Source organism: Dufourea novaeangliae, unplaced genomic scaffold, assembly GCF_001272555.1.
Source record: "Dufourea novaeangliae isolate 0120121106 unplaced genomic scaffold, ASM127255v1 scaffold241, whole genome shotgun sequence".
Taxonomy (NCBI): Eukaryota; Metazoa; Arthropoda; class Insecta; order Hymenoptera; family Halictidae; genus Dufourea; species Dufourea novaeangliae.
In genome coordinates this window covers 777,943-804,298 of record NW_015374117.1, presented here as the reverse complement: position 1 = coordinate 804,298, position 26,356 = coordinate 777,943, and the positions used below count along the sequence as shown (strand labels likewise).

At 38.0% G+C, this 26,356-nt stretch overlaps 3 protein-coding genes across 3 annotated transcripts; 2 read left to right on the top strand and 1 right to left on the bottom strand.

Annotated features, from left to right (window-relative positions):
* Positions 1-5,113: 5,113 nt before the first annotated feature.
* LOC107191167 (dehydrogenase/reductase SDR family member 11-like) lies at positions 5,114-7,331 on the top strand. The gene is made up of 4 exons (XM_015580136.1): positions 5,114-5,251; positions 5,983-6,247; positions 6,610-6,782; positions 6,920-7,331. Exons 1-4 carry the CDS (start codon positions 5,114-5,116, stop codon positions 7,091-7,093), a joined length of 750 nt encoding a protein of 249 aa, XP_015435622.1. The 3' UTR covers positions 7,094-7,331.
* A 5,137-nt stretch (positions 7,332-12,468) lies between these two features.
* LOC107191175 (serine/arginine-rich splicing factor 1B) lies at positions 12,469-14,205 on the bottom strand. Its single transcript, XM_015580147.1, has 3 exons — positions 13,893-14,205; positions 12,939-13,323; positions 12,469-12,852 (listed from the first exon to the last, which is right to left on the bottom strand). Exons 1-3 carry the CDS (start codon positions 14,060-14,062, stop codon positions 12,661-12,663), a joined length of 747 nt encoding a protein of 248 aa, XP_015435633.1. The 5' UTR covers positions 14,063-14,205; the 3' UTR covers positions 12,469-12,660.
* Positions 14,206-15,002: 797 nt separating this feature from the next.
* On the top strand, positions 15,003-17,265 carry LOC107191179 (WD repeat-containing protein 34-like). Its single transcript, XM_015580152.1, has 9 exons — positions 15,003-15,179; positions 15,248-15,332; positions 15,479-15,694; positions 15,815-16,049; positions 16,120-16,321; positions 16,387-16,586; positions 16,645-16,787; positions 16,886-17,088; positions 17,143-17,265. The coding sequence occupies exons 1-9, from the start codon at positions 15,121-15,123 to the stop codon at positions 17,210-17,212; spliced, it is 1,413 nt and encodes a 470-aa protein (XP_015435638.1). The 5' UTR covers positions 15,003-15,120; the 3' UTR covers positions 17,213-17,265.
* The last annotated feature ends 9,091 nt before the right edge of the window (positions 17,266-26,356 follow it).

The following is a 26,356-nucleotide window of genomic DNA, read 5'->3' as shown; positions in this document are numbered from 1 at the left end:
TTCCAAATTTAAACGTTGAATTAGAAGCTCACCGTAGTGCATTAATTATATTATGTATAGTTGCGGAAATTGTGGTCCTATTACAAGACGCTCAGTAAGAGCGAGGAGATGCGCGAGGCGAAACGCTACTACAAGCAAGCCTCGAAACTGATCGAGAACGCAGAGCCGTCGAGAAACGTGATCAAGATCATCGCGAAGGGGCTGTATTTTAATCCACGGTACCACGTGTTGTACGGTTTAAGAGGCGATGTATATTCAAGCAAAGGTATTACAGACTCCTCTCGATTATTGTCTGGCTAGTGCTACACGATTATTGTCCAGGTGTTATCCCCACCACTGAGGGGGCTTGGTGTAGAACCTGTCAAGCGCATACTTCGGACAAAAATCGAATTTACGAGGGTCTGAAGCATTTCTCCCTATAAGATTATTGTCCAGGTACAGATCCGTGTTCGGGAGAATAATTGAGAAATGTCTGTATTAATGAAACGGTCGAAAAAAAACAAGAACGAAAGTACTAGGATAGTCATAAATATTGGAAAATAGAAAGAAACTCTAACTAACGGAGGACACGACATGGGTAAAACTTGGTGAAAAAAAATATAGAGGACGATGTACCCCAGTAAATCCTAGAGTATTAAAAAAAATTACTGTGAACGTTAAATGATTCGACCACTGTCACATCTTAACAGATTTAACACTGAACAGTGTTTTTCTGTGTGACATATGTGTTTAACACTATTTTTTTTTTGTTAAATTGTTCAGGTACATTGTCCTTTAATTCTGGCATCAGGTTAAAAAAGAAACCTTCGACTAAGTTGTTTATCAGCTTGGCTTGCTCGTTTATCAAAATGGCCGCTTAACCTGCATATTACGCCGTTTGAAAGCACATTCTTGAATGTAATCGACAGTGTTTCACCGACAAACACGCGTTAGGAGGGCCCGATAATATTCTTATCGAGGGTACAACTAACAAGTTGTAACCATTTAAGGAGATTGGTCGAAAGCTATAAACAGCTACGAGGCCGCCAAATTGACGACGAAGTTCGACTTCAGCCTGGGGGAGCGAGCGACGAGAATCCTGTATAACGCGAAGCTGATTGAATGTTACTCAAAAAGGGGAGATCAGCACTACGAAAACACGAGGCTGATTGAGGCTATGGGCGATTACGAGCAAGCTTTACATCTCGAATCGCCGACCCCAATTGCGGTGAACATACAAGTAAGAGGGTACACCGATAGGTATTTCGATAGAAATGGCTGCCGCTTCCAAATCATCGAAAGTTCGAGACCCCAAATTAAATCAAACGAATTGTATCTAATACGGTACCGATTCCACACAGATAGGATAAATTCTTCGAGATCTTGAAGACGTTAGACAAATACGAATTGTTTCAATCTACCTTCAAGACTACCCCCATTTCTCTCGAAAGTTCGAGGCTCGAATGAAATTAAATGAAATTTTGATCTAATATGGACACCTTTCTACACCGACAGGATAAGTTCTTAGAGATCTTGATGACGTTGGATAAGTACGAATTGTTTCAACATTACTGGGAATGGTTCGTAAGAGGCGCGAGAGACGAAAGATTGTCTAATCTCTTAACCGCATTAGCCGCGTACAAGATCCACCAGAGGGAAATGGCGGTGGGTAGACACGTGTTACTAGAGGCCCTACGTCTGAAAAAGGATAACGTTCGGGCCCAGGAATTATTGCAAGTTCGTACACCTTGTTTTCTAAATGAAATAAAAACTGATTGTCAAAAAAAAAAAACAAAAAAAAAGAAGAACTTAATTCTGTTTCATAACGGATGTAACTATTACCGATTTCTCGACCAGTCATTCCCCAACTTTTCTTTCGAATAATCGACGGCCCATTTCTTTTTTTTTTTTTCCTAATATTAATATGTTATATTGTTATACAGGTTGTATACAGAACTGGTCACATGATGACAGGTTACACGATAATATGGTGCCTGCACGGTTGCTACGACAAAGCCCTGATGACGATCGAGAAAGCGCTGGACTGCAACCCGTTCAATCCAGGATTCACGATGCTGAAGACGGTTATCCTCCGGCTGTCCGGCCGTTTGGACGAGGCCGTTTCATGGCTGGAGAGCGTCAGTCGGAATTTCTACAAGTTACTCGAACCGTCCGCGGACACCGAGCACTCGATCACCGGGAAACTGTCGATCAGCGAGACCCGTAACGAGATGATCAGGCAGTGGTATTTGACGAAGTAAGGGGTCCCACCGCTTCGACCAACCTCGATTAACTTTAATCAACGATTAAACTCATCGAATACCTTTCACCCCTGAACACCATTTACAGGTACAATAAGGCGTTGAAGAACATGGTAAAAGATCAACTGGAGACCGCGGCGCGTGTCATCTACGGGAACAAATTGACCGATTACTGCGCGGAATCGCACGTGTTGCTCGGCGATTGTTTCCTAAAACGCGGGAACGTCGATCTGGCGATGAAATCGTACCTGAAGTACCGTGAAACGTCACGGAAATTCGGTTCTCCGGTATCTGAAAAGCACGTCGAGGTGATGAAACGGATCGCCGATATCCTGAACGATCGCGCGGAGATCGCTTTGAGGCAAAGACGACCGAAGGAAGCGTTGAAACTGTCGGATCGTGTGCTTGGATTGCTGGACGAGGATCGAAACAACGTGTCTAAATTAGGCGTGCAGCGTGGCCGTGCGCTGCTGCACAAGACACGCGGGATCGTCCAGACGGAACGATTATCAAATCGTAAGGACAAACGTGGCTGCAAAATGGCGGCCGATAGCTTACGATTTATCCGTGAGCCCTGCGAGACGGGCCTGTACAGGACCCTCTACGGCGAGAAGTCGTTGGAAGACACTATCGATCGATTCGGCTCGAAACAAAAACTCCCTCGATCGCTGAAAATTCTTATGCAATACTCTTAACACATTGTATGCGGGACACGTGTTGGCACGTTTTTGGTGGACTGTCGATAGTCTGCGGAACACGTACCAGTACGTCTTTCATGTATTGTTTGAAATTAATCGTTACCATATACCATGAGACATTATTAAAATTTTCAATATAGAGACTCCTCTCGATTATCGTCCCGAACTCAGGTCCGGTCCAGGACAATAATCGTATAGGGAGAAATGCTTCAGACCCTCGTAAATTCGTGTTTTGTCCGACAGTTCTTTTGTTTAACAGGTTCTACGACTCCCCCCACCCCTCCCCAATAGTGGGGATAACGCCTGGACAATAATCGTGTAGAACATGCCAGACAATAATCGAGAGAAGTCTGCATATTGTTTCGTATAAAATATAACCTTATAAACCGATTTTTAAACCGAAAAATGTAATATTCAGTGTTTTTCATTGCTAACCTTAAAAAAATATCTGGTATTTATAAACAATGTATTTTAAGAGTAAGACAGCAAGGGTGTAGTAAAAAGAAAAAAAGATTAAATAAAAATTCACAGTAAATTAGTACTTAGAACGACTTCTTGAAATCCCTTGCAGACACAGCCAGGTCGCCAAAACTGACCCGCGCCAAGCCAGGTGAAACACGAAAGACAGCCCGTATACAATGTGTTACATAGGGCCCAAGTTACGCGGAAACGCTAGCACAACCCTGGATGATCTGAAACGAAGTCAAAGTTGAAGATTTATTTCTTGTTTTACATGTTTTTTTTTTAACAATTTAACACCCAGTGTAACGTATACGTCACATTTAGAAAATCATATTTCCAAGGGTTTCGCCCTGAAAATACAAATGAAGTGCAGAGCATCGGAGCCATTTTTGTGTTAACTACTGATCGGGATATAATTTTTGTCCCCGAAAGAAGTGTTTGGGTGTTAAAGGGTTAAAAATAAATTTCAAAAAAAGGTAAAAAATAGGTTAGTTTAATGTCGATATTTTGAACTTCAAAAAACTGTTGAAAAAAAATTTCCCGTAAGTTGGCCAGATTGTTAAACGATCCACTAGAAACAAAAGGCTGCGCGTTGCTTTCTGCGATACTCGACGTCAACACCTACAACATTTTTATTGTAACACCTCCCGGATACAAAATGCTCGAAAATAGCGTCTGACGCAACATTTGCAGCGTGTTACTCTCCCGAAGATACACTTGTATCGCTTTTTATCGTTGATTGTACCTCGCTGTAAACATACATATGCCACGCGAATGTTTTGTAATTATTATAATTACATTTCTCATCTAAACACAAAATTATTACTTGTTTTTATACAGATTTATGTTAAATACAGACTATAGAATTTCTAAATTGAAGACAAGAAAATTCTACAAATTGTACGTTTAAACAAACTGAATAAACGCTTATACGAATTATTCCTTTTGCAAAATCGAATGAAAAAGTGAACAGTTTTTATCATTTCAATATAGTCTCCATTCCTGAATCGATGTACACCGCGGACCGGAAGTGGGAAGTACTAGCTTCGAAAATTAAAGGAACCTGGAGCTTCTTCCTTCTTTCTTAAAATCTCCAAAACTTCGTTAATTTATGAATCTGCATTATTTCCAACAAGCTGTCCCTTTTACCTAACGCACCAGACATAGAAGCACCTTCTAATCTCCGGTAGTTCTAGCGTTTTAAATTCTTCTCCAAATAAAAACAAAACGTCATTCGCAAAGAAAAATATACGTTCGACAATAAATTGTCAAACAATTTTCAGACATATTCCACCTCGATTTCTGCACGGATCTTCTACCGAACACTATGTAAACAAGCATGATCGATCGAGGATTTATCGCGGAGAAGAATTCGTTGGCGAAAAAATAAAACAAAAACACGTTATTATCTGTAGATCCATTTCCCGACCGCGATGGGGACGTGCTCTCGGAGCGTGATTGTTTTTCAGAAAATAAAACTATGTATCGTTTAGCGTGTAAATAAACCACACGGATACGCCGGTGAAATATCTCCGGTCGTATGATACCGGGCGACCCCGTGCAATCTTGGGCCACAAACTAGCGACACCGGGTATAAAAAGCCGTTGTCGGAGCACCGAAACGCAGAGAAATTTTGTGACTCAACTCCCACGTTGTTCAGTCGTGTTTGCTAACCAGTACACCAGTGTGGAGAAAGCATTTCCTAGAATCGTCATGGATCCGAAATTCTGGACAGAGAAGATCGCCCTGATCACCGGCGCTAACTCCGGCATAGGGAAGAGCTTGGTGGAATGCTTGGTCGCCAGGGGCATGAAGGTCGTCGGCATTGCTCGGCGCATCGACAAGATCAAGGTAGGATTTAAGAGAAATTATATCCGTTAAAGAAATGCTGGAGCTCCGACATTAGCAGCAACTTCAATTCGGGGGTCTAACACCGGATAAGTTTAGTCCTCTTGAAAGGTCATAGTGGATTGATGAGAATTATTGAAATTATCCGTGTTATTCCTTGCTCTTCTGTGCGTGCAGTCTTCTTTATGTGATTCTTTGGTCGATCGAAACGTATTAGTAGAGTTTTTCCATTGAGAAATAAGCTCGTTTACCTTGATTGGGGTTGCAAAACCCTTTGTCTGTGGGCTGAAACGGTGGACGTCACGTTAGATTATGAAATTGATTATGCTTATGATGATAGACTGTTAGCTAGATGAACTGACCTGGTTGAAAGTGCAAGATCATGTTTTGAATTAGAATGTATTGGCAATAATCTGTGAAAAGACTAGTCCCTCCCTTGCGTTCCAAAGGAACTAGTAGAAGAGTCATGAAATAATGATAGAAAGTGCTTCTAACACTGGATAAATGGGGATAGTTATCGAAACGCCAGACAAGTTATGAACAACAGAAGATAGTGTTTCGATAAGTGTTTGACTAATGACGAAGATCGTTACGATAGACTGCAATAGACTCAAGGGAATTCACGTGTACGGCAATTTTTTATTTCAAGACTCTCGCTAATATATAACAAACGTTGCCTCGTCAGACTGAAAAGACTCGAGGAGAGATTCACTTGTGTGTCCTTTATTTCGAAGGCTCTTGCTGAGGAGTTGAAGTCGCAGCCCGGCAAGCTGTTCCCTCTCCAATGTGATCTGTCCAACCAAAACGACATCCTCCGTGTCTTGGAATGGATCGAGAAGAACTTGGGAGCCGTCGACATCCTGATCAACAACGCTGCGATCAACATCGATCTCACTCTGCAGACCGGTGAACTGGAGGACTGGAAGAAGGTCTTCGACGTGAACTTCTTGGGACTGACATGCATGACCAAGGAGATCTTGAAGCTGATGAAGAAGAAGGGTAAGCGTCTCCAGGAAATTCAATCTCTCGCCGAACACGATGCCCCCAAGTGTAAATAACTAAAAGGACAACAAACGTCTTACAGCGTTTAACATTTAACTTAATAGAACTACAAACTCCTCTCGATTATCGTCCGGCTTGTTCTACACGATTATTGTCCAAGCGTCGAAGCATTTCTCCCTACAAGATTATTGTCCCGACTTGGAGTCGAGTTCGGGACGATAACCGAAAGAATCCTGTATTAATGTAAAACAATTATATCCTCTGTGAATTGTGTCTTCGTACCATTGATCTTTCGAAATTGTTCGAGTGTTCCTAAACCACAGGATTAAAGTATGTAATTACAATGTGTTTACATTTAGGAATCGACACTGGCATGATCGTGAACGTCAACGATATCTGCGGACTGAAGGTTCCGATCTGCTGCGATCGCCCAGTGTCAGCAGCCTACATTGCCAGCAAGTTCGCTCTGACCGCTTTGACAGAGTGCCTTCGTTTGGAATTGGCGCAGCTTGAGTCGAACACCAAAGTTATCGTGAGTCTTCAATTTTATTCACTGTTTCGTATACAAGTCTTGACAGATCATCACACGATGACTTGTGACGCAAAGTAAGTCCTACGAGTCCATATAAAATCACGATGATCACAAGCCCCGTCCTTGTAATGTTGCAGTCCATTTCCCCTGGCTTGGTGGAGACCGAGATGACCACCCAATGGCTGAAGGAGAATCCACGCCTGGCGTTGAAACCCAAAGAAGTCGCTGACTGCATCTTGTTCGCCTTGCAGACCCCGGACACCGTGTTGATCAGGGAGCTCGTGGTCACGCCGATTCGCGAAACAATGTAAAACATGTGTGGAGTAACAGGTCATTTCCGGTTCCTTTTTGTTGTCCGGTTACCACAAAACATGTCGATCAACGCATTGTAAATACATATATAAAATAAAAAGCTTTGCAATATGTACAGTTGAACATTATTTAAAGAGATCATCTATGGAACTCCACGCGCATTAATTAATATCATTACACAACTTAGGATCTACTAGAAGACTGAAGCATAAATACAAAGATGTGCAAACTGTTAGATGACAAGCCACATAGGAGGAAAGAATTTGTAATCGTCTTTTCTCTTGTAACTGAAGTATCATTTACAGATTAAATACTAAGCATACATTCCACTGTTTTTAATTAATGAATTAATACAGGTTGGCACACTTTGCTGAAAGCTATAATTAACCTTCCACAAAACAGCTACTGATTAGGTGCAGTAAATACGGTTTTTTTTTCTATGATCATTTTTTAGCCATAATTGTTTTTTATACCTCTCAGCAGCAAAATGTGAATCGAATAATTTGCACACTTCTGTAATAAAATACACTGTTGCGCACGGTTCCAGTAGAGTAACGGCATTTTATTCACACATACATTGTATAACAGTAAAAAAGCTTTTTATAAAGTAAGAATGTAAGGTTTTCATTGGCGTTTAATATTGAAAATATCCAAATTTTAATTGCTAAGGAATGTAGTGGCTAATGGAAATGTTAAACTCTGGGCTACAAAAATTTTTAAAGGTAGTGTCTTACCTATATATGCTTTAATACACTTGCGAGAATCTGATACGAAACTAATTTTCTAAAATGCTTACTTCATTAGTCAGTTATGTATCCAAGACCAGTAGAAGCTCATTCTTCTCTTGATTCAATGGATTATCCAAATAGACTTACTAATAACAGAGGATTAATAATGTTACATTTCTTCTTTCTTTGTTTTGTGTTACTCACCTAATGGTACAGTAGACATCGGCAACAAATGTTGCAGAATTCCTATTACCTTGTATATTAACACCCATGTTTTCAGTAATCCGAGAAAATCATTTTCTGATATATTATGAATACTTCAATAAAAAGAAATATGTCTCAATCATATGATTGCAAAAAAATGATTTACTTTTGTTTAATGCTATTTCTGAAGTATTTTGAAGGATCAATTTAGGAGTAAAATGCTAAGAAAACAAAGCCTGCTTCTACAAGAAGAAAGTGAAGCTTTATTTAAGTATTTCCTTCTAGGATTCTTCAGAGAAAGTAAAACAACTGATATTAATGATGCAATCAAAAGAAAAATATTTTAGAATAATACACATTAGTTGAGGAAAGGAGTTCAGAACATCCAAAAACATATGAATATGACAATAAAACGTATTTTTTATTGCCTCTTCTTGAACAGACATCAACGACCAGGAGCTCTGTAATGTTTCTCTTATCGACGAAGAATAATAAAAAAAAAAAGAACGTAATGCCAAGATGTAACAATTAATGTTGCTATTTGAGGAAAAACTGGATACTATCGTGGATAGGTAAATGCTACTGGGGGACAGACATTCAATCTGCCAAAAAATATGAGCATTGTTTGAGGGCTCAAACGTATGTAAGCTGAACGTAAAGGACATGAATGATTAATTCAAAAACACTTAAATATCGTTCGAACAGACAGTATTACCACATCTGTTGTTACTTAAGTTAGTTTCTGGTGGATAATGGTTGTGGTGAAAATAAAAAAAAAAAGTGGACTTTTTAAGAGGGCGTACACTGTTTAGATGAAATGCATGCAGAAAATGTGTGGTATGTCGAAAGGGACGTCAGATATTAAACTTGATCAAATACCTTACAGCGAGTGATCGCATCCGTTTCGATCCGTGAAAAATGATATCCGACTATATCCGTATTGATCCCGCTAAGTGCAAGTCCAATTTCCGTATCCGACCTAGGCGAGAAATCCGTGACAACCTATATGAAGCATGAACGACGCCACGCTCATCTCGATCTGATCGATACACCTCGAGAATCCAAATCCATTTATATCCTGCATGAATCCTGCGTATCGTATATTCTCCGGTTAAAAGATCCAAGTGATCCGTTTAATACGATCCGGTGAATATTTCCAGCCAATTTATCCGTATCCAAAAATCCATCATGAACGCTAATTAATCCTGTCCAGCATCCTAATCCCACCGTTTTGCCGAATCCTGTCTTTCGTTTACTTTACGTTTTTTTTTATTTTATTTTTTTGTCCCGGGAGATCCTCTACAACTAGGGAGAGTTGTTCCTTGTTAAGATGAAGTATTCTGTCATATTTTTCCGACCCCAAACATTATTATCCTCTTGCGCGTTTTAGTCCCGACGACCAGCAGATATATGTAGTTCGTACTATTATACAGGCCACATGTGTACGTATATACAAATATATGTATTGAAACAATACATACGCTCACGATCGATCAATAATGCAATCCAAGATCGAAATTGCCAAGAGAAGAACATTCGGACACGAGTTGATCTCGAGTGGAATAAAGGTTATGTACGCCACACGTAAGAACACAGAAACGCGAGTTTCCTTATCGGGGGACCACCGCTTTTCCGTTCTCCTTGATCCTGAGGAATGCTAAACGTGGAACTTCTGATTATATATCGCCTACACCCAGACTCATTGCACGGGTCAACGAGGAACGAAGAAGATTTGTTGAAAGAATCGTTTTTCCCGTGCGCGTTGGACCGGTTCGTTTTCCGTGTTCATGTCATCGCGAGTCGTCGATCACTGTCGCCGATATAGATGAGAAGGTCTGATATACTTCCGGTAACGAACTTCGTCCGAAGAGAATCAGAGTTATTGTCTCAGTAACGATAAAATTAATCGATCTGATCCCGCGACACGTACGAAAGTATAAGCATAAATATGCTTGTAAAAACAAAATGCATAAGATTGACATTCGATTACTAGTTTTTACGGTTCAGAACGTAAGAGAAAAAATTACGAAAATCACTTGTTCAAAGCTTAGATGGCGCGAATACGAAACCACGTGACGCATCGAAGCTGTTCATTCCGCGTGTTCGTTAGGGTTCAATTTTCTTTGTTTAGTTCATCAACGTGAAAGCACTGCTACAGCAAAGAGAAAGCTATGATAAAATCGTTTCGAATCCTTGCAATGGATTCGCCAACGTTTTCTGATGAAAATCCAGCTAATTGAGAATCCTTGAATGAAATGGATCCTTTCTTTCATCCGATTCCTTTCCTTATCCCGAACTTCCTCTTGAAAGTATCCATACTGTTTCATTATTTTCATTCGTATTTTTACGTCTTAATCCTTTTATAATATATGCTCCATACAAAATCCATCCAAAACGCATTCCATCTCATCCCACCGTCAAGCGAATGTGTATTATATCCATCCAAGAAGCAAGATCGTGTCGATTTCAGTTTTTCATTCATTGTGTTATAATCCAATCCAATATACAAAAGAAGAAAAAATACATTAGTCCCTTATACAATATGCATTAATGTTATATATAAAATTTATCATTGCAAATGTAATGTCTGTGACTTGATGCTCAAACAATTAACAATTTTTGATAAATCAAAGGGATATTATGCAAAGAAACACTCTCTATGCTTGTCTAATATGATTTAGAATACTGAGCACAAGCTGAAATCACAGGATTAATTTGCAATAATAATAGTCTCAAGAATACACGAAATAATTGTTTTCCTTCACCACTTTTAAATGTATAATAGAGATTTTAAGAATGTGTATTTTCTGATATTGAACATGTGGGAAAAATGTATGATTTTTCAAAAGGAAAACGTTAAACGAGAAATGTGTGGCAGAAAGTATTTTGTCAGTGAATCATCTGATTGGTAAAAACACATTTCTCTAGATAAGTCGTGTATAACTTAAAATTTACTTCAATATGGACATTTCACCGATGTCCATATGATTGACAGATATGTTACTATATTCTTAACAACAATAATCTATATTAGATCTGTTCCGTTTAGAAGTAGTACATAGCACACAGTTTTTTCGTCAAACCAGAAGAGTGGCCCGATGATCGTCGTTAAAGAACATTTAAATACAGGAAATATAATTTGTAATTCGTTACTGAATCATGTGAACTATATGGATACATAATTAATGACAGCTGAAAAAGTTTTCTTTTCCAAAGCAAATTGGACATTAGAGTATTAATCATTTAGTAAAAAATAAATCTTTCACCTACATTTATCAAACGTTATGCCTTATATATACCATCATTCGATGGATACCGATGTATTACATTCTCTAAGTATTATATTTTCAGCACATGGAGTATGTCGTATTGTCATCATTATATAGTCAAAAGAAAATTACTTGAACTTTCGTGATAACTTAAACGACGGTGAGCCGTGTATACAATCTTGATGTATTTATTTGTACACACGAGTTATCTGTTAAAATTAATGCTTCGTGCAAGATATATATTTTTAATAGATTTACCAGAATCGTTTTTAGCATGAAATATATGTACAAGTGAAAGAAACTTTTTAATTGAACATCTAATGCAATGCTTTCATTATACTTATAGTGTTTTTTTTTGCCCTGCACATTATATATGCACTTTAAGAATATCTACTTATTTTGTTATAGTATTGTTTCTGTTTTTAACATATGCAGAATAATTTTGAGCAATCAACAATAAAAAATAATATGTTAGCTTCGTAAATGTTTATGATAAGCATTTTAGCATTAGAAGCTTAAAAAAATTTTACATGTTAAATATGCTTGAATATGTGCTGTCCTTATCACTGCAAGTGTGAATAAATAAATGTAAAACGACAATCAAAGGCTGTATTCACATTGAGTCAAGTACTGTGGTATATTTACCAATTATGATACTGTGCTGTGCGACAAGAATGATCGCGCATTAATTCATTAAATGAGAACAATCACCCTGAACATAAACAAAATTGGTAACTATACAACAAATAGTACTTAGCTGTGTGAACACTGATTAAATGATTGGTTATATTAGTTAATTCTTTTTAGGTTCTCATTCGTAATACTTCAAAATTGTTACACATTTCAAATGTAGTTGTGATGTCAAAATAAACTCCAAAATACAAAGGAATGTATTTTTTTTTAAACATAAAAGTAACTCTAATCAATATACCATCAACAATAATATGCAATTAATATGAGCACGATTCCTTTTTATTCAGGCAATGTGAATATGACATTAAAACTTTATACTAGTCTTTACTGTTAGAAAATCTAATCACTATTTCTGGGTTCATTCGAATAATTAAATTTCAACATATATTTATAAAATAAATTCGTAACTGAAAACAATTAAACGGAAAGAATGACAAAATCATTGGGAAGTAGTTTTGGTATATATAAAATGAACCGTGCTCTAACTATACATTACATACAATACAATTATTAAATCCAAGCAATGTGAATAATAATTTTTGAATGTGTACAAACTTGATTTGGATTGGAAGGTGTCTTAAAGTGAAATTCAAATCAGTAATAATGAAACATGGTAAAGCAAATATCGACAAGCCTTTACTTATATTACCATGTGAAACATATACGTACACACTAGTCGTATGAACGAGATCTGGAACGAGATCTTGATCGCGAGTAATTACGCCGTAATGGTGAATAGGTGGGTGAACCACGACGCCTAGGACTATAGCTTCGTGAGTGACTTCGTCCCCTCTCTCTATCTTCACTACGTCCCCTATCGCCACTGCTGTGATCTTCTTTCACTCGAATGTAGGCTACTTCACCCTACAAATAAAGATTACAAATATACAGGATATATATACAATGGCATGCAGTCTTCTTTATAATGTGACCATCTATCTATAGCTTACTTCGTGGGACCTAAATCTGGAATCATCTAATTTTTTCACAGCATATTTCATGTCTTCGTATCGTAAAAATTCAACAACCCCAGTGCCATCTTTATAAACATCAGCGAAGCACACATCACCAGCTTCACGCATATGATCCTTTAGATCTTGCCAACTACCAGATGGAGGTAGTCCAGTAACAAGAACTCTGTACTGAGATCTTCTTGCAGGTGGCCCACGACCTCGAGAATTACTCATTTCACCTCTACCACCTCTCCCACTATCACCAGCTCCACGGCCACCACGGAAATTATTACTAGGACCCCCTCCCCTTGGAAATTCAACCCTTAATCTGTAACCATCATAATCATATCCATCCCTTGCATGGACTGCATCTTCAGCATCTCTGAAAACAATACATTCCAAGAATTACATATATTATTTTATATATATTCTATACATGTTTATTTCAGATATGTAAATCCTTTGTTATTGTCTTAAAAAGTTACAATTAATTCTTGAATTAATTAATAGAAACTAAAATCACATTTGACCTATCAAATATATAAATGCAATTGAAAACATTATATTCAGGGTTTGTCTTGATGTACAAAATGGAAATATATACATTTCTAAATTGTAAACTCAAGGACACAATATTATGGAACGGACAGTCGTAACTACGCCACAACTTGTTTTCATAATTCCACACAAGACCCAGAAAGTTGTAAATCGTGTTATAAGAAACATTACGGAACATATTATATTGTAACATATACATATATAATCAATGCAGTAGTTCTTTCTAGATTCCAAAAAATATATAAATAAATATAAAATATAATTAACGACAATATTGGGGGTATACATGTCGAGAAACAAAAAGATATGGTAGACGACACGGAAAGTGCGTAATGCGTAATATACAGAAAAATCGCGAAATTCTGGTATAATCAAAATTTATGTTCGACGTACCTTGGATCGTCGAATTCGACGAAAGCGAACGGTGGACCTCTGCGATTTTTTAAATCAACAAAGATAACTTTACCGAACTTATAAAAAAGGTCTTGGATATCTTTGGTTCTTATATCGGGTGGTAAATTGCCCACGTAAATTCTACACTCATTCCTACCACCGTGAGACATGTTCTCAATTCTTATTGTTGTTTAATATATACCAAACACGAATAAAAGCACTTTAAAACAATTCTTACTCGTTCCTAAAATCTCACACTCTATCTATTGATGAAACAAACAAGATGGAGGTACCGGTCGAGGGGAAGCGTGATCACGAAAGGCACAGAAAGTCAAGAGCACTAAACGAACGTGAATGTACCTATCAGACATTTTGTGTAGGTAACGACCAATTATCTATCGTATCATACTTACATCCTTCTTTCCTTTGCCAATTAACAGTTTATATTCAAAAGACATAATTTGCTCGATTATATTAAATTTTTACAATTAATTTTTCATTTGATTAAGAATTTTGTGTACGATGCGGGCAATTCAAATTTAAAACATATTTTATTCTGTACGTCCTAGTGTTAATATATTTTTGAATCGATTTTATAATTTTAACTCATTGTAAAAGCTTGGTGTTTTTAATTTTTTGTAACAAAATAGAATAAATAAATAATTGAAAATAATGGATATTATATATTTGATTACTTGTTTTTCATTTTACGAACATCATATTAAATATTGACAACCATGTTGAAACCTGCGGAATTGATATTGTTTGTTAACAATTATCGGATGTGACGTTTTTAATTAATATTCAATTTTATAATACGTAACGATAAAATGGCCGAAAAAAACGAGTGGTTCCATCTACGGAAAACCGTCCAAACTTTTCACTAATTAATATCGAAACTTTGCCACTAGAAGATGCTGCAAGTAGTTTTGCAGTAGTTTCTATGGCTCATATATTGTCATAGTAAGCAATAGTTAGGTGTGGTTAGGTGGACAACAGTGGACAACTCTTTTAACTGTCGGCGTTTCAACGCAAAATGCATTTACAATAAAATTGTTAAATAAAAAGTGACATTACAGAAAACTTTTTTCGTTCATTTTTCTTGTCATCACACGATACAATAACATTTTCAAGATTGCTTTTACAGTTGCTCTTCAAGTATTTATGTCATTAATAGTTGAATAATACATTGGACTGTTTTACCGAAACAACGAATTTTTGTTTCACAATGTTCACTGACCGATCATTCGATTCTGTAAGCTTCGATTCACAAGTATCAACTCCAAAGTATGTTTTATGCCTTTTGTCACTAAGATCATTGTTATTGTTTGCCATTAATTATGAACATTTCTCAGATCGGAATTATCAACGACCGTGCAAACAACAGAAATTGTTTATAATGAGGACCCTGTACAAACAATCGAAAGAAGAAGTATTGAGGTATTTATAAATACACTGTTTTTCAATGATGTGTATTGGTGAAAATTGTTGGTGATCTGATGTCCTAATAACAAAAGAAATGATTGAAAAGCATTGTATATTTATGAGAATATGCATATATTGATAAAACTATTTCTCTTTATTAGACTCAAACCATTACCGAAGAGAAGAAAAACTTGAATGTTGACTATGATAAGTTGGCTGAATTTTTAAAGAGAGTCACGCCAAGTATATTGGAAGCTTTAGATGAGGCATATGGAACTGATGCTTTTGAAGATTATGATCCAAAGACCAGTGAAGATTCTTTCACAAATACCCAGCTTCTGCAAAAAATTAATAGTACTAATGAAACAGAGTCCCAAGTAGTTATTATTTTATTTCTAAGTTATAGATGTTTATGTAACATTAACGTGTGCTATGAGTGCATAAACATCTGTTCTTGCCCTCTTGCAAAACTTTATATTACTTAGGCATACTTTCAGATGAAAGTAAGCGATATATGTTGGAGTATTGGAGGAGGAACACTGGCTGTTTCCCATGGCATTCCTTACCATGATACATGGTGTGATCACCTGTCTAAAATACAATTGTACAACCAGACAAAGGATGGTATTTTCACAGACAGTCCAAATAAGATATTGGAAATAAATGCATGTGTGACAACATTAGCTTATCATCCAACTGAACCATCTATTTTAGCAGCTGGTTTATTTAATGGTAATTCAGAAACTTCTTAATATAAATATACATACTAATTAAATGTTCATATGATTATCATTCGATGAAGGTGATGTTCTTGTGTGGAACCTAAGGGATGATGTATGGGTAACATCAGTATCAGTTTGCACTCATGGGGATACTGTGTCTCAAGTGTACTGGAAAGAAAGAACATTGAATGATGTGTCCTTGCTAGTGAGTTCTAGCAAAGATGGATATATTTTTGTAGATAAAATGGTAGCTAACTTTACCATTGCTCACCCATATAAACGGTAACCATTCCCTTTAAAAATTACTAGTTTTGATAAGACTTTTTCTTATTATAATATTGTTTCAGATTAAAAGTAGCCAAAGAACATAATCCAATAGAAAATACAAGACCACGTAGCTCTGGTGGAACTCGTGAACGCGCAATTGAGTCCGGATTATGCATCACCGCATTTGATTTCTCATTCAAACATCCTGTATTCTTTATTGTTGGTACTCTGTGTGGTGGAATATACAAATGCAGTCTCGATCGCGTTGCTCCCATTGAAGGTTTGTATTTTAGTAATATCATTGCACTATTACAATATTAATAAATTTTTAATTGCAGGAAGTAACACTTTCATGGATCCTGTGATCGACGAATATGAGAGGCATGAAGGTAGTGTAACTTGCATTAAATTCTCCCCTATTCGTAACCTTTTCATCACTTCCGGTACAGATAAGGAAATGCGGATATATGATTTTGAAGAGGTAGAATTTTTGTCAATGAATTTTTGTCATTTGAAAGTTTTCAATTTTGAATAGATGTTTTAAAGTTAAAATAAAATAATTCTATTTATATTATTTAGCACACGTGTCTACGATCAATTTCTTTTGAAAACACAGTCGTAGGATTAACGTGGATGATTGGAAATCAAGATGTATTGGCAGCTTATGGAGCTGGTTCACAAATAAGGTTGTATAATGTCACTGATGGTAGACCTATAACCAGTGTCAAGTTTGAGGAATCTGATAGAGAAAATACAAGCTGTTTACGCGTCAACTCTAAAAAGTAAGTTGCATCATCGATGATGTGCATCACATTTTATCTAAATTTCTTTTCCAGAGACTTAGTGGCTATTGGTGATACTCAAGGAAATATAGAACTTTGGAAAGTTCCACGACAATTGCTTTAAATAAATTATAGAAAATATGCCTTATTAAACTCTGAAGTCATATTATAATTATACGCCGCTTTTTTACGATAAGCACGATGTAATAACTATATATTTATTAAATATATTACTTTTGTACAAATATGGTTGCGTCTCTAATTTCGTTTCGATAAATATAATACAAGCTAAAATTATACCCGGATATTAATAACATGTGAATTTTGGATCCAATATTTCGTTCTTGTGACTTAAATACTTATCTCTACTTTGGTGTACATATTTCACGATGCAAAAATAGCTGACCATGTTTATTACGAAAATGCACGCCAGAAGAATGCAGTGGCAAGAATAGAAGCAAAGAAAGAGTTACGTTCGCAGAATTGAATATTTTTGGACAAGATATTGAAGTAACGTTTAATTATTACGTACAATTTAGTCGAGTAAATGAAAGTTTAACAAGGCTTCATGGCGACCTCCTATTATGTTAAAATATAGAAATTCGAAAGATGAAACTTCTATGATAAATTAGATACAATAGGGTCCTATTCTTTTACAAAAATAAACATTTATTACTCTTTAATTGCAAATATACAAATACATTTATTATAATTTGATTTCTGGGGCTATGAAATTAGAAACGTTGAGCAAATGCTGCTATAATAAAATGACTAATCAATTTCACCCGTGTACAGTACAGTTATATTCGTTACGCTCTTTCTTTCAACTTTCGAGTCGTGACGTCTGATCTTTTTGATTAGTCACACTTCCACCACGTCATACACTTACGTGCATGAAATACACATAAAACACGTACATTGGACCCTTTTCTACAATATACAAAAATGAGTAGGTATCGAAAGAAACAGAGTGCAGTTGGAAATTACGAGATGTACGAAGCACTGGAAAAACAAATGTGGAGAACTTTTATGAAAGAAGTTCATTTCTTTCACAGTTTGTTCCCGTTACTATACTCTGCACCCAGTCAGTTTTCACCACATGTACGACGATCTTAATGTGGCTCACGACGCTAAAAATGAAAAAAAAAAACGGTTTAATATATGCAAAAATAATTTACTAAATTTATTCATTCACCAGGAACCATGTTTAATTTAGGGTATTTGATAATATATGCCTGTTTTTGTCAACAATAAATAGTGCAACACGAGTAAAAAAGTTAACTGATTTAGCACGCAGACAGCGCAACAATATCGCAAAACTTATCTGTTTCCTAGTTAAACGTGACGTGACATACTTTAAGCTTCCGGAACATTCTATACCGGATTTCATCAATGACCTCAAGTTTCTTTTAACGAATCATGTTAACGATGAATAATATTGGTACGATTAGATACCTACACGTAGACCCACGTCACCTACAGCATTTCCAAAGTAAAACAAAGAAAACATCTGTAAAAACGAAGGTGAAGTAAAAAAATTCCTTTTGCCTTTTATTATTTGATACTTTATGGGAATGGTAATTTTATTTATAACAAAGTTTAAATATTAATGATTTAGAATAATTCCCATCAATTTTTATGTGAAATTATATTAAGCAAAGGATCGTTAAGCGCATACTAGGCAGCACAATTATAAATGTTACTCATAATTAGACTGCAGGTGTTTATGCATTTATAACGTTTTTTAATTTAGCAAATGCAATAAAATAAACATATCAATGAAGTTTAATGCTATTTATGTGTCATTATTAATATATAAAACCTCTAGTATCGAATTAAAAATTATGCTCTATTTTAATTTTCATGTATAAATATCTAAAATTTTAATTTTGCACAAACTTCTGCAATGTACTCATAATTCAAAAAATATATTACACCACGTATAGATTCATAAATGTTATAAATGTATTAAACGATAAACTTTGTAGTCTCATTATAACAAAACAGTTTCTACTTTCATTTTAAAAAGTATACATACCTAATACAATGGCACATAAAATGTAATAATATCACAGCATATTAAAAAAAATGATATAGGACTTCGATTACAAATTTTGTCTTGAAAAAGGTAAAGTTGTTAATTAATTGATACTTCATGTCAGGACAATCTTCATTTTGTCCGCACAGAAGGCCAAGATTCACAGAATCGTGAAAGAAAATCCTAAGAAAGGTCAGCTCCAGCAAATTTTACTCTGAAAAGGACAATTCCAGTTGATACTTTCCTCTGAGGAAGATACCTTTCAGATTATCTTTAAATGGGACAGGTATCGTCGAATCCTTGGACAACAATTCTCAAAGTTTGGCCTAGATGGGCCAGTTTCAGGATGTTGTCCTGAAAAGGACAGATTCAGACGTTGTCCTGAAAAGGACAGATTCAAATGTTGTCCTGAAAAGGACAGATTCAGACGTTGTCCTGAAAAGGACAGATTCAAATGTTGTCCTGAAAAGGACAGATTCAGACGTTGTCCTGAAAAGGACAGATTCAAATGTTGTCCTGAAAAGGACAGATTCAGACGTTGTCCTGAAAAGGACAGATTCAAATGTTGTCCTGAAAAGGACAGTTTTTTTTTTCTATGTTATAGTGCGTCCAAGATGTTGCTGCTCCGTAGCTGACACATTTGCGGGCCCTAGGCAGGGCCCTAAAAAAAAGAGGGATAGTAAAGAGGAAAATGTGGACGGGAAATGCGTTGGGATGTCGAGACAACAGGAACTAAACTAAGAAGAAAAAGTTAAGAAAAAATATATATATATATATATACATATATATATATAGAAGAAGGATCGTCTGAATGCCAGGGAACGTTAAAAAATTTTTGTCTTCGTTCCTTCTTCCTTCATCTTCGTTTCGAGAAGTGAACTTCCCATCTGCGCTCGGTAAACATCAAAAGAAACATGAAATGCATGGTGTATCGTGTTACATCCGGCGTAACGGTGCCTTCCTTCTTCAATTGAACGTTTTCAGACGTTCCGTTACAGCGACAAGTAGACGCTTTCTCTTCGTTTCCATTTAATATTCTCTCGAAGATACTCCGGCACTTCTATCCATGATACGTGGTGACGTACAAGTAGTAGTAGATATGTGCGTCCAGCGTTCATTTTCGAATTTAGCTCACGCGACTCGCACAAAACGCGCGCACATCATCATCATCTTCTGTTTGACACGATTGTCATCGTGACCATTTTCGTTTCTTCTGTCACGCGTTATCTACATACGTGTGTATATGCGGGGACATGTATCTCTCTATTGCCCGTTTGTGTGTATGTATGTTTACGTGTATGTGTGTAGTTGTGCTGTACCCGAAATACTTATTTCTCTCCAAATACGTCAAATTCTGAGAAATACATACGTATATATGCACTCAGAGACCCATCACCGATGAGTCCTTTTTAAAAACCAAAAATCCTCGAAATATGCTTTTTCTGTCTCCAGACGGAAGAGGATCCCAGAAATCCGTTGTGTTCTCCTTCGTCTTCCCTCGGTCGGAAGCTCAGCTCTCCAGCAAACAACTATTGCACACCAACTCTCTCTTTCTCTCTCTCCATCGCTCTGGCATTTTTCTTTCTGTCTCTCACATCTTGTTCCTCGTTGTTCGTCTTTCTTGGACCGTTTTCTTACCGCATTCAGTCATCCTATCGCTCTTGCACACATACATACACTCTTCTCAAACTGATTGTATACACAGATTTTTTTTTTTTGGCGCTTTTTGTGTTCTCAAAAAGACATTTTTTTTTTCTTACTGATCGTTTTTTTTTAGAAATCCTCACACAACATTCGCTCCGATTTCGCTCGCAGATTCCCGACTTCAAAACAATCGAGGTCCATCGAACCAGACGACGTTCTTCATTTTTTTTTTCCCATCATCATACAATTTCGAGAGGTTCGCGGTTGATCCCTCGAATCTTTCTTCGCTTCCTTCTTCACCGTTAACGACCATCCTCTCCTCCTCTTCCAACGACATACTGTTCTGGCCCATTTCTCTTCATCCTCCTCGTCGGACACGCTCCGTATCCAATTTTTTTCTTGCAAAATTCGTGTACACATATCGCGTGGCGAACAGTACCAAAATTACGATATAAACTTCAGGTACAACCTTGGATACCTTTCTCCTCCCCTCGGCTACATTTTTTTTTACTGGCTCCAATTTAATTATCTCCTCTGTCGTATCCGGGACGATCTGTCTTGCGATCATCGCCATTTTCTCATTTATAAATCCGGTGTGCGCCGTGTGTGTAGCTGGGTTTCGTTCGCGGAAACTTTCGAGCATTTCCGTCATTGTCTAGTAGGAAGGGGGAAGCAAAAAAATCAACAGCGAAAAATGACTGTTCCACTGATCGAGCCTCGTAGTGTGGACGATTATTATAAATGTATCCCTCGAAAGTGGTCGAGTAATATTCAATCAAAGACATCGGCGATGACCTATTTCTCTCTCTCTCTCTCTCTCTCTCTCGTCATCCCATCTGATATACCTTCTTCCCCATGTCAGGGGTAACAACAAACATTATATTCACGTCGGACGCGCAAACACGAGAACGTTTGTTTCACCAAAGAAAACAACGGGATGCGCGTCGAAAGGTGGCCAATCGGTTGATCCCCAGACTTCCCACCGTCGATCGCGCGCGACATCGTTTTCAAGATCTCCCGTTATCCTCTCGTCTCTTTATCTCGGTTTCCCTTTATACAGTCTTCTTGGTCCTCGTATTTCGCTTCATCTTTTTTTTTTCGCTTTTTTTTTTGGTTCCTCTTTAAATATTCTCGAAGAAAAAATCCAACAGGAGTGTTGCGTCCAGTCAAGATTCTCTCTCTCTCTCTCTCTCTCTCTCTCTCTCTGCTTCTCGTTTTTTCTTTTCTTTCGGTAAAAATGATCGTGTCGTGGATCACGAGATCATATATAGTGATTCAACCGGAATGTGTGGTTATGTATATATTCTCGATGCATCTTCTTCGGTTTTCCGTGTTTGAATATGGCTGACATATGTGACCAAGATGGTGGATATGAGCTTCGGAATGATAAAATGTTGAAATCTCGTTGTTGCGCGTAACGACGGCGTTTCTCTACCCTTCCATCTCTCTCTCTTTGTGCCACCTTCCTGCGTTTCATCATCATTCTTCGCCCAAATATTCGCAATTTCTCGAGGCCGAATTACTAACACGGACACACGTCCTCGGGAACATCGGCAACAACTTCCGGTGCGCTGTAGCTTCAAAATGGCGCGGCGCCTTCGATTGCCTCTCTCTCTCTCTCTCTCTCTCTCTCTCTCTTCAATCCCCAAAAAAGTCGAACACTTCTTTCTTCCATCCATATCGTGTACATAACAAAATATTCTATCTCGCGGGCGCGCAATCACCACACGGCTCGCACTAACGGGCTTCGTTTCTTCGTTTTTTTCTTCTTATGTACATTATACGTTATTGTTAATTCTTATTATCAATCGATTCCCCACCTCCCCCGTCTCGCCCTTTACACGGGTACTCCTTAATACGTGTTTACAATGGGGGTACATTATGTTTCGTATGTAATGCACACGAGTCGAACCTTAAACGTTATTTCTTGTGTGTATGTTTGTTTTCTGTGTATGTGTGTGTGTGTATATGTGTTTACGTATAATAATAGATTATACATTATATATAACTCTATTCTTATGTACCCTCAGCTTGACAAGCAAACTGCATCGTGTTCGCGACGGAGTTTATCTCGAAGAGGCACACACGACGAGAGAAAAAAAAATACTCTCGTCGGTTACAATCATCGTTCTCTCTCTTCGGTTCATCCGGTCCGTCGCCCTTAAAATCTACGTTCGTCATGATCCGATCGCAAATTCGCGGCCTCCCGACACAACACGTGGTTCGTCTTCATCACAGAGATCGCGATTCGATAATCCTTAAACGTTATCTACAATTTATACTGCCTACACGATAAACAATCGTCACCACCTTCTTTCTCTCTCTATTCGTTGGAACGACAGAACGAAACGGTTCTGACCACCTTCTGCTCCTTCTCCTCCTCCTCCTTTGCTCTTTTTTTTGTTTTTTCTGTAACCTCATCGGACTCGTTGAAGCGTTATACCCCCGCGAACCACACACACACACATATACACACGCACACACGGTCGGGTGCCATTCTTTAAAAATCCATTTCTTCTCTTCCTTTCGGAACCTATCGGTAGACTGTGTGTGTGTGTGTGTGTGCTTGCAATTTTGTACACGTTTTAAGAAGGAAACGCAAGATTCTCATTTTCGCGCGAAATTTTGAATCGTAAAGAAATGGACCTAGCGCGCGCACGCGCGCGTGCCAATGGCCCCCCGGGGGTATAATATAATAATAAGCTTCGCAGAGTAGTGCCGTTTTGTTTTTGTTTTCTTTTTCGGCGCACAGGCAGCAACGAAAATTTCTCATTCGTTCGTCGCTTACCGCTTCGTTCGTGTTTTTTTTTCCCGGGTTTTAAAGCAGACCAGAGTTTTCGCGGGACAAATGCTCTCTGTACACAGGCGATGCTTGGTGGAAAAATCTAAGCTTACAAGAGAATGGAAAGAAAAGAAAAAAAAACGGAACGGAGTAATCCCCCACCCCTTGGTTCGAAGAAATGCCACGTGTGGTTTTTGGTGGAACACGGAGACCGCTCGAACGGAGGAACCCCTGCGCGCTGAGAGAAAGGCCGTTTTTGTTTTTCCTTTTCGTCGGACCGCTCACGTGTGTTCTTGTCTGTGCCCTGAATTTCATTGCGCAACAATTCCTCAGATCGATTTTTCTTAGACCGCCACGCGAGGTCCCGGATCTCTGGAGGAAAAAAGGGGAACACCCGAGGACCAGCTTCCCCTCCTGCCCTTTACAGAATTTTTAAGACTCTCTTTTTTGAGAATATTCCAGAAATTCTCAACCATGTATATATACATACATACATACATATATATAGTTTGATTAAAAACCTGTTAATTCGTAACAGAGAGCCCTGGATAGAAGGCGGAGAAGGAGACTGTATCGGGACCTCAGATCTTCCCCGTGAATCTAGGCCTACCACAGAAGCAGCACGCCTCGAGTACTAAATGTTGGCATTTTTGCTGCAGTTTCCGCAAGAAGCCGAATTGAACTCACCTCCTTGAGGGAACGTAAAATGTATTCAATGTATTCCATCGATCGAGGAGAGAGCCAATGGCAGAGAAAGTACTGGGTCTCGGTATAACATCGAGTTGGACGCTTACAGATCATGCTATTATGTAATTCCGTTTCCGATAAACCCTTTAACATTGTACTGAACGTGACCAATAGTGGGCCATATGATATGGACCACAAGATGTGTACCACAAGATATGGACCACGAGATGTGTACCTTCTTTACGTTAAAAACAAATAGTGATATGACTGCAAGCAATTGATTATCGCAATCCAGTAAATAACCAAGTTCCTGTACGATGTATATTTTCGGAGTTAGGGGATACTATTTGCAGGCTAATATCGCCATCTTCCAAATTCCGCCAAGCTGTTAAAGGAATAAATTGAACCAGTTCCTGACTGAGAATGTTATACCGAAAATTAGTACTGTCTATTAAAAGCAAGGGACAGTGTTGTATCAACGCTTGATTCTACCACTGTGTTACGTAAGTTACTCTGCATCGAATCGTGGGCAATGTAGAATTCACGATAGAATAAACAAAATGGCGCACTGCTTCTGAAGCTTGTCGCAGAATCACAACCTCCAGGATACAACACCCGAAGACCAAGACCTCGTGCCGATCCTACTTATATATATACATATGTACCATATACATATATATATATGGGTCATATATATATATATATATATATGTACCCGATAGGCGTGAAAACGAATCTCGAATTCGTTCGCGCGGACGTTGCCTCCTGGTCGAGCTGCGAAACGCAACGGCCGGGTAGGGGATACGAAAAACAACCTAATCTTACTTCGTAACGCCCCCGGGTTTTACACGATAGGAAAAAAGAGAGAAAAAAAAACAGACAATAATTATTGTCACGCACGCGCGGTATCACGTGTATTCGCGTACGCAAAACGACACACACGTCATATAATAATCGCATTGTATTTTCTTTTCGTTCTGCGCGTGCGAGAAATCGAGAATCCAAACGGGAACGTTCCTCCTCTTTACAACGGTTGATTTTTCTCATTTTTAAGCCGTTCTCACCACGAAGTAGAGGTATCATCGCCTTCGTGGGGGGAGGAGAGAACGTGGCCGTCTGTTTCCAGAGTTGGGTATTATCCGACATAAAAGAAGATATTGATATATGTACTCGAAGATCGAGCAACCTGAATTTTAGAAGACGGGCGAGAATTCGCGGCTAAGAAATTCAGTTCACAAGATTGATTTCCCGTTTGACAGAACGGAACAGTGTAACAGATGAATTTAATCGACGAACAACAGGTAATTGTTTGTCGTTTATTCGGGGAACGACTGATCTCAGTTGTGGCATACGAGTCGTTCGAAGATCTTCCGAATGGACCGAAACACGCGTTTCACTTCCGACGCTTCGGAGGCTGAGCCGCCGCCATCTTGAAAAGATGGAAAGGCAGGGGTGTGTTTCGAAGGAACTTCGTATGACTTCTCCGGAACAACGATAAAGATGAAAAAAAAAAGAAGATGAATCGTTCCACGAATACACAGTCTGTATATGTCGACTAAATTCACACTAGAAATATATTGTTTCTCTCTCGTGTCCTCTTGGTTATTCCGAATTTTGGTCGATCAAGATTTTGCCCAACTCTGCTCCCAGAGCGAAAAGCTCTTCCTTCGTATATAATGTATATAATATATATATATATATATTTATTTCTCTCGCTCGCTCAGTCTCACTATTTTGGCACGCTCACATACACGCGCGGACATTCACTCGTTACAAATACACTCCATCTTAATCTCATTCACACACACGCGCGCGTGCGATCTCGCACAGACGCTTACATACTTTCTCGAAACACGCGCAAAGGTATATTATATATATATCAAGGTACATGGTCGAATCTCGATTCGCTAAAATAGTCAGTGCGTTTTCTCGCCGCAACCAGCGGCCGATCCGTTTCTCCCTTACTTGTATTTTAGCCGTGTGTGTGTGTGTGTGTGTGTGTGCCACGACGCGACACGCATAAACCGAATCGTGTACAGGAATTTCGTGCAATTGCTATCTTTCTCTCTCTTTACTCGCGTCCTCGCCACCATGGGGAGAGAACAGGTTTACGATTT

Bases quoted from the DNA above. Each gene is read 5' to 3' on its own strand.
- LOC107191179 (XM_015580152.1), top strand. From the start codon at position 15,121: ATGTTCACTGACCGATCATTCGATTCTGTAAGCTTCGATTCACAAGTA. The intron at 15,180-15,247 runs GTATGTTTTATG...AACATTTCTCAG, and splicing joins TCACAAGTATCAACTCCAAA to ATCGGAATTATCAACGACCG. The intron at 15,333-15,478 runs GTATTTATAAAT...TCTCTTTATTAG, and splicing joins TCGAAAGAAGAAGTATTGAG to ACTCAAACCATTACCGAAGA.
- LOC107191167 (XM_015580136.1), top strand. From the start codon at position 5,114: ATGGATCCGAAATTCTGGACAGAGAAGATCGCCCTGATCACCGGCGCT. The intron at 6,248-6,609 runs GTAAGCGTCTCC...GTTTACATTTAG, and splicing joins GAAGCTGATGAAGAAGAAGG to GAATCGACACTGGCATGATC. The intron at 6,783-6,919 runs GTGAGTCTTCAA...GTAATGTTGCAG, and splicing joins AGTCGAACACCAAAGTTATC to TCCATTTCCCCTGGCTTGGT.
- LOC107191175 (XM_015580147.1), bottom strand. From the start codon at position 14,062: ATGTCTCACGGTGGTAGGAATGAGTGTAGAATTTACGTGGGCAATTTA. The intron at 13,324-13,892 runs GTACGTCGAACA...TATTGTTTTCAG, and splicing joins GTCGAATTCGACGATCCAAG to AGATGCTGAAGATGCAGTCC. The intron at 12,853-12,938 runs GTAAGCTATAGA...CTTTATTTGTAG, and splicing joins CCAGATTTAGGTCCCACGAA to GGTGAAGTAGCCTACATTCG.